Genomic DNA, 7,944 nt, shown 5'->3' with positions numbered 1-7,944 from the left:
AAGAAAAGAAAAAAACGACAGCCACCAGTTAATTTCTGGTTTATTCAAGAATTCAAGAACAACTGCTGCTCCTGCTGCTGCTGTACATATCTTTACATTTTCTAAAAAAATTCTGGTTTATTCCTTTTGTTAATCACTCGAATTCCACAAAGCATCAAACCAACACTCGTACGCTACTCCTTTTACCCCCTTTTCTCTTTAAATTTCAACCTTAATCTTGCAAGCTTCTATCTGGATTCACACAAACGGATCTATGAAGAAGATAATGATATGGTAGTACCAAGATTTGAAGAGAAGCAAGTACCACACCACAAGGATTCTATGTCACAAGATTATAATATTTTCAATTTCTCACATGGGTTTGAAAGACCACCTCAAGATCAACATCAGCAGCATCAGATCGGAGATGTTTATGAGTCCACTGGAGCTGGGATGCTGTCCGAGATGTTTAACTTCCCGACCGCAGTCCCGGCCACCGAACTCCTCCAGAATCAAATGAATTACAGCCGTAATCAAGCCATGCAACTTTTTGTGATGAATCCTCCACATGAATCACCTTATCATCACCATAATAATAATAATAATCAAAGTTCACCATCAACACTTCATATGTTGTTACCCAACACTGTCCCATCTTCAAGTCCTTCTCTTCATCATCAACAAAGCTTTGGTAGCACCTCGGGTTCGGGACAAGGGCAATTCGGTCCATCAACACAATTCGCATGGATTCCGCCTGGTGGAACAGCTCAAGATGGCGGTGTGGACAGTCATGGGCTTTCTTTATCTTTGAATTCTAGTTTGCAACACTTGGAAGGTGCTAAAGTTGAGGATTTAAGAATCGGTGATAATCCGGCCACTGCGATGCTTTATTTCAATCAAGGAGGTGGTGGTGGAACCGATCCGTATCGGAGTATGCAATTGCAAGGTCCAACACACAATCCAAGTCATGTTGGATATGGATCATCTTCTTTAGGTGTGGTTAAAGCATTGAGAACTTCTAGATATGTTAAGGCAGCTCAAGAGTTGTTGGAAGAGTTTTGTAGCGTTGGAAGAGGTCAATTCAAAGCAAACAAGTTAGGGTCCAAACACACTCCGAATCCAAATCCGAATCCAAGTAATAGTAGCGGTGGTGGCGCGTCTTCGGCTTCATCTAAAGATCTACCTTCTTTGTCATCAGCAGAAAGAATTGAACATCAAAGAAGAAAAACCAAACTATTATCCATGCTAGATGAGGCAAGTCAATCTTTCTCTCTCTCCTTCTCACTAAAGATAGTTCTTGTAATCAATAACTGAAGATATCATAAAGTCACCAGTGCCCAAAAAGATTCAGACACTATATATATATTTTTAGTTAACATATAGGGTTCTTGTTATTATTAGAAGTGATCTAATTCCGGTATTCTTGTATTCACTTTCAACAGTGAATATAGTCTAAAGTCAACACTCTCCAACAGACTAAACTAAATTTTCTTCAGCTTTTGTTAGTTATTTAATGTTTACTACTCTAAGGGTACATTTCATTTTGATTTGGTAAAAATCTTGACATGTTATGTTAGAATTTTTCCCTCGGTTTACCTACTCGATAATATTCAACCATGAATGTAAAGTACTTGCATACGTACAAACGTCATCATATATAATTATGAAATTAATTAGGTGGACGTTTTATTAATAATCAAGAAATCTGGATCCTTAATTTCCAAGGAAGAAGCTTTGATCACCGTTACAATGTCTTGACGTATACTATGATTGATTCATTCCAATGTCTTTATATAAGAAAAATATTTTATTTAGTTAGCATAAGATTAATATTACATCATTATCAATAGTTAATTAGTTGTGTGTGTGTGTGTGTTATAATATTATGCTATTGTTTGTTATTGATTATAGGACGTACGTCAAGGGTTGTACTGATCCCACTGTTCATTTCTAATCAATAAGAATAGATGAACAGTATAATCATCTATACAAGACAATAATTCTTTTCTTTTTGTTGGTCGGGTACAGTTTGTAAATATTAAATATATATGTTGTTTGCTAGAATCATCATAATACATACGTTCTATATTGCTATATTATATGATGAGATTTAAATAAGTAGTGAAATTAATAACACTTGAATTGAAAACCAGGTGGATCGGAGATACAATCACTACTGCGAACAAATGCAAATGGTGGTGAATTCTTTTGACTTGGTATTGGGTTTTGGCGCGGCGGTTCCATACACCGCGTTAGCACAAAAGGCAATGTCGCGCCATTTTAGATGCTTAAAGGATGCAATTGCCGCCCAACTAAAGCATAGCTGTGAGTTATTGGGTGAGAAAGATGTGGGTGCTTCTGGGGTGACCAAAGGAGAGACACCAAGGCTTAAATTGTTGGAACAATGCTTAAGACAACAAAGGGCATTCCATCAAATGGGGATGATGGAACTGGAAGCTTGGAGGCCTCAACGAGGTTTGCCCGAGCGTTCGGTTAATATTTTGAGAGCATGGCTTTTCGAGCACTTTCTACACCCGTAAGTTTTCGTTAATTATTAAAACTTCATTATGCATTTCAAGATGAATATTCTTGGTTATAAAAATGCAATCTTTAAAACATGGAAAAGAATATTATATGATGATGGGAAAATTAAAAATATTAATGATGAAGTCATAGATAAGAAGAGGGTGCTTTAAACAATGCTAGAGGTGTATCTGTTTGTGTGTTTTTTTGTTGTTGGGTAAGCTTTTATGATTGAGAACGATTAAAGAACAAAAGCTAGATAGAAAAAGCAATAGTATTTGTGGTTGCAGCTTACTGTTGTCTCTCCAACGATAAAGCTGATAAAGTGGTTCTTTAGTAATGTCTTAGAACATAACATGTTGTGTCATTGACCCCTTTCACTTAATAAAAACACCAGTTTTCAATACACGTACGTTAATGATGGGGCCTAAAAGTTTTTGGAAGAGAGCAAAGAGAAAGATGCTGCAAGAAATAGTCAATCTAATTATATTTGATTTGATGGTCAGTTTTAATGGTTTCTTTTACTAAACGTTACATCAAGATTATGACAAACACTATAGCAGTGCTTGGTCAGTTATATAAACCTTTTTTTTACATGACGTTAATGTGCGTTAGATCAAATGCAACTAGATTTAGCGTGCTAAGCGTACAAATAACTAGACTAATTAACAGTTTTTGAACTAGATATATTATTATTATATTCTACCTCATTTTTAGTGTAATTACTCTAGTTTAAAAGTGTAAAGTAATAATAATTACTCTATTTATTTATATGTTTACTAGTTTAATTTTATTTGTGGCAGATCTCACCCAAGTTAATGTAAACTTACTTGGTAAATACCCTGCTAACTAACGGGATAAGCTAATTATTGGTGTGAACTTTATTAAAGTGTGTATATCTACATGCATGAATCTTGATCACAGAATTTAATGTGAGAAAAATCTAGGCAGAGATTGTCCAAAGTTGTCTTATTATGTGTTCTTAATTAGGTTAGGTTTTATAATAGATGTAGAAAATGAAATGCATTTACCTTTAAGGTGGGGATGCATCATCTGCTGTCGTTTTAATTGGATAAAGTCATTCTCAGGTATCCAAGCGATGCCGATAAACACCTGTTGGCTAGACAGACTGGTCTCTCCAGAAACCAGGTTCAATATTCGTACTCTCTCTCTCTCTCATGCATATATAATATGTATTTATATCATTGTAATTATAATATATATACAGTCATGTTTGCGTATATTGTGTTGAGCTTTCATTTTCATCAAACAAACCTCAACAATCATCATATGAAAAAGAAGGAAAATATATATATATATATATATATATGGGAAGGATATTTTGAGAACTATGTTGAGTTTTAAGAACTTAAGAACTCAATTCTATGCCACACATTTAATTAAATGAAAGCAAAAAAGTCAAAGTAGGAGAGAGAATAAATATGTAAGTGGTTACACTAACTTTTACGTCTGTTACACATGTGTAAAAAGTCGACTCGGTGCGTAAAAAATTCTGTAATTTTTTTACGTGTATGTAACTTACATATATTACGCATATGTAAAAAAAATCGTTACACTGAGTTCTTTCGAGTTCTTAAAACTCAAATGGGTTCTTAATTAATGAAAAGTTTCATGGAATATTACTGACTTGTGACTGTTTTCAGTTTCCATCATTTCTCTATCATTTAATCTTATTATAAACATTATAGACGTCATACCATCACATTCACTTCCCTATTTGTTCGCTTCGAACACTCGTAAACAAATCGCGATAATATTTCCGAAATTTTACTAGAAAAGTGAAGATGAAACACCAGCCGCACATAAAGAAATTACAAGCAATAAATAAATCTGTGAACATGAGATATAGAAGCAGTTGTAGGTCTGCCTTCTTTGTCAATAATCATTTTATCTTTTGTCATCTTTCTGATACCATCCAACTCTCTCACCTTCATTTATGTTTTTAATTCATTTGCCATCAATGTCGTATATACAGTACAATTAACGTCTGTATGTGTATATATATTTTGGTCTTATTAAGTTAACTATTTAAATATTTAATGCTTGGTTTCATCGTTGTTTTAAAAATATATATTTGAATCATTGTCATGCATATATAATGATAGTACTAATTTACACCGACAACACTGGAATGTGACATGCCACCCACATTTTGGTAATTTAATCTTTAATTGAGCATTAAGCCATTAAAGTTGCATTTACTTAATCAACAATATTGCCTCTTATAAATGGCTCTAAACATATAATAAGCTAATAAACTACACTTAAAGCAACAGTTAATTCCTAAAGACAAGCAACCAAATTTGATAGACTTGATTAGTACCCTTAAATGGATTTATTCCAGCTATTACGATATGCTAATTTGAATACCTCAAACAACCGTAGACAAGAAGCAAATATCGGTAACTCGTTATCATGGTTACATTTGATTTTGATAACACAAACATGAAGGCACATGCATTACTCTATGGACCAGTTAACTTCAATTAGGGTTGCTTTCAGGCAGGTTCTCTTACTCATGTGTCTGTTTCATGCAAAACCATACTCTTTTTAATAAATGTTTGTGAAGAGAAATAGTATTGTTTCCTTTCCTAATTGAAAGCTTTGTTGAAATAATATATATATATATATTTTTTTTGTATATTATTAAGGAGATAGATATTGAAGTATTTATTTGATTTAGCAATGAATGTGAAGATTGGTGTACTGCAATAAAACCTAAAAAAAACATGCAGGTCTGCTAAAGAGAAGTACCCTTGACTTTATCAGAAGCCAGAAACAAAATGACAGTCCAGCACAAAGCTGGTCCCATACATAAAAGAAAAGCTACTTTCATCTCTTCATTCTGTAATTTTCATTTCACATTCACAGTAAAAGTTAAATGCATCATGCATGCAAACTAACTGCTGATCATACTGATTTAGATTCACAAAGTACCAAATTAGGTTTCATAAAGATTGACAGAATAGTAAAAAAGGAAAAAGCTTCAAAGACAATGATTAAATATATATATTGTAACTTGATTTAAATATAGAATAAACTCATAAAGTAAGTCACTTTTTGGATTGTTTCTATATATTTAAATAATTAAATGCTTGTGTAGGTCTCAAATTGGTTCATAAATGCAAGGGTCAGATTGTGGAAACCCATGGTGGAAGAAATGTACCAGCAAGAAAGCAAAGAAGAAGCTGAAAATCATCATCAAGATGAAGATCAAGGTAAAGCTAAAGCTAATGATCATAATGATAATGATAATGATAATGATGAGGATGAACAAGAAGAAGACCAGCAAGAAGATAAAGAAAACACAAAAAGCCATAATCATCACAATTATCAAAATACTAATATTACTAACAACAACAATAATAATAATAATAATATTAATAATAATAATAATAATAATAATATTCACCCTCCTCCTGCTTCATCTTCTGCCACAACACAAACACATGCAAATTACATCAATGAACCTGAAAATGACCCTTCACTTCTTGCAATCAATACACAATATTGCTTTGCGGAAAACCAAGCTGCTGCTGCCATGGCCTACACTTACTCACCTATGATCTCAAACACAACCGGCGGCATTACCACGGTGGCACCACCACCCTATGATGGTGACACGTGTAGACGCAGCAGCATGGAATACAGGACCACCACTACTACTACAGGAGGAGACGATGCAGCTGCTGCTGCTGACATTGGGTCAACACTTATAAGATTTGGGACCACTTCTGGTGATGTGTCACTCACATTAGGGCTACGTCACGCCGGAAACCTGCCGGAGAAGGCGTCTTTTTTCAGTTAGAGTTCACTCTGGGTGTTTAATATGTTAAGGAATTGATCATATCATGTTTAATAGCTAGTGGCAGCTGGCTGGCTGGTCTCATTATTATTTCCTTATATTTTTTAGTTGATGGTTATACCTTGAATCTTATACGTTTCTTCTTAGTTCTATATATTTTCTTATTTGAAGTATAATAATCACAAGACAAAAACATGTATTTCTTTCCATCATATAAATTAATTAAGCTCATGTACGAAATTTTAATTATTAGACTTTTTTCTGCATGAGAGCATGTAACGAGATAGGGTAAATCGTAGTTTGTGTCGAAAAGATAACCATCAAAAGGTATGAAACTAGTGAAATCAATATTAGTTGTCTGTGTCGAACGGATATATAACCATCAAGAGTCAGATAAGCAACTGACTCTGGTAAAGAAGAGTCAAGTGTTTACCATTGCACCACCCTTTAAGTTAAAGGGTTAAATTATCATCCTTCGCCGAATTTCGTTTTGAAAATGGTTATGGATGGCCTCCTTCTTTCACAAGGGAAGATATTCTTGAGCATTCCTTTCTTGACGGTTTAAATTTGTACGTCTCAAAATGTATGTCCGGTGTGTCTCAAATGCGAGTTGACATGCTTGGAATATGTAGCCAAAGAAACCACACATTGCAGGGGCAATATATGCAATGCTGTGGAGAAACCAGTCTATGGAATGGGCGTCGTCTCAATGAAATCACATTGATTATTAAAGTCTTGGAAAATTTTAACTAAGACGCCACCCGTGTCAAGGGGAACATTTGGTCAAATCATGCATGCGACTGGTTAAAATTAAGAGAGCTCCCTCGTTACAGGAGATTTCTAGTTGGTGTCATGGATATATTATTGTCTCCAATTATGCACACTTTTGTTTAACTCAATTTTTTATATTCATTTATACATCGATACACCATCGTGTATTCGTGTGTCTTATTTGGTTTTTGCGCAATTATACCCATACGATAATAGCCATTGTTACAATGATAACTCTACTAAAAGTTGTAGCACTATTATTAAACATAAAATGTGAGACAAAGAATTGATTGGTTTCATTAATGTTCAGGCGGACTTATAACTGATGAAAGTAAGTCATGGGTTCGAATCTTGAAAGGTTTTAAAATGAAAACAAAGATACTGTGCTATAATTATATATATTTTGTGGTTAGTACGTGGTCACACCAGACACTTGTAATTTTGTAGATGAAATCATTAATGTGGCGTACTATTCTGACATCAGACATGGAGGATCAGCAATAAATTTTGTAACAACATACCGAATTCTATGTGATCAGCTTTTTAGAACAAATATGAGAACCTTTGATAGGAAAAATGTAGAGAAAGATCCATCAAATAGGGCTAAAAAACTAAATGTAAAAGCAAGATCAAGAATCTTTGACATGTTATTAATGTTGTTAGAAACTTAGAATGTCAAAATAACGAAGGGATGTTACTTGAAGCCCGTAGAAATTTTAAAAGGAATTTCATCGTCAAGTTTCATGACTTGCCTGTTGTTACATTGACTGATGGGGAAATATAGCACACTTATCATATTTGCTTTGGTTATTTAATGGAGTAGTGGCCTTTATTTTCTTTTAACT

At 34.0% G+C, this 7,944-nt stretch overlaps 1 protein-coding gene across 1 annotated transcript; it reads left to right on the top strand.

Moving 5' to 3' along the window:
• Positions 1 to 270: 270 nt before the first annotated feature.
• LOC143538885 (BEL1-like homeodomain protein 2) lies at positions 271 to 6,385 on the top strand. Its single transcript, XM_077032331.1, has 4 exons — positions 271 to 1,233; positions 2,133 to 2,515; positions 3,591 to 3,651; positions 5,627 to 6,385. Exons 1-4 carry the CDS (start codon positions 271 to 273, stop codon positions 6,329 to 6,331), a joined length of 2,112 nt encoding a protein of 703 aa, XP_076888446.1. The 3' UTR covers positions 6,332 to 6,385.
• The last annotated feature ends 1,559 nt before the right edge of the window (positions 6,386 to 7,944 follow it).

This window comes from Bidens hawaiensis, unplaced genomic scaffold (genome assembly GCF_021521415.1).
Source record: "Bidens hawaiensis isolate Kalapana, Puna unplaced genomic scaffold, B.hawaiensis_p1.1 tig00011744_1, whole genome shotgun sequence".
In the NCBI taxonomy this organism is placed as follows: Eukaryota; Viridiplantae; Streptophyta; class Magnoliopsida; order Asterales; family Asteraceae; genus Bidens; species Bidens hawaiensis.
This window is presented reverse-complemented; position numbering and strand designations above follow the sequence as displayed.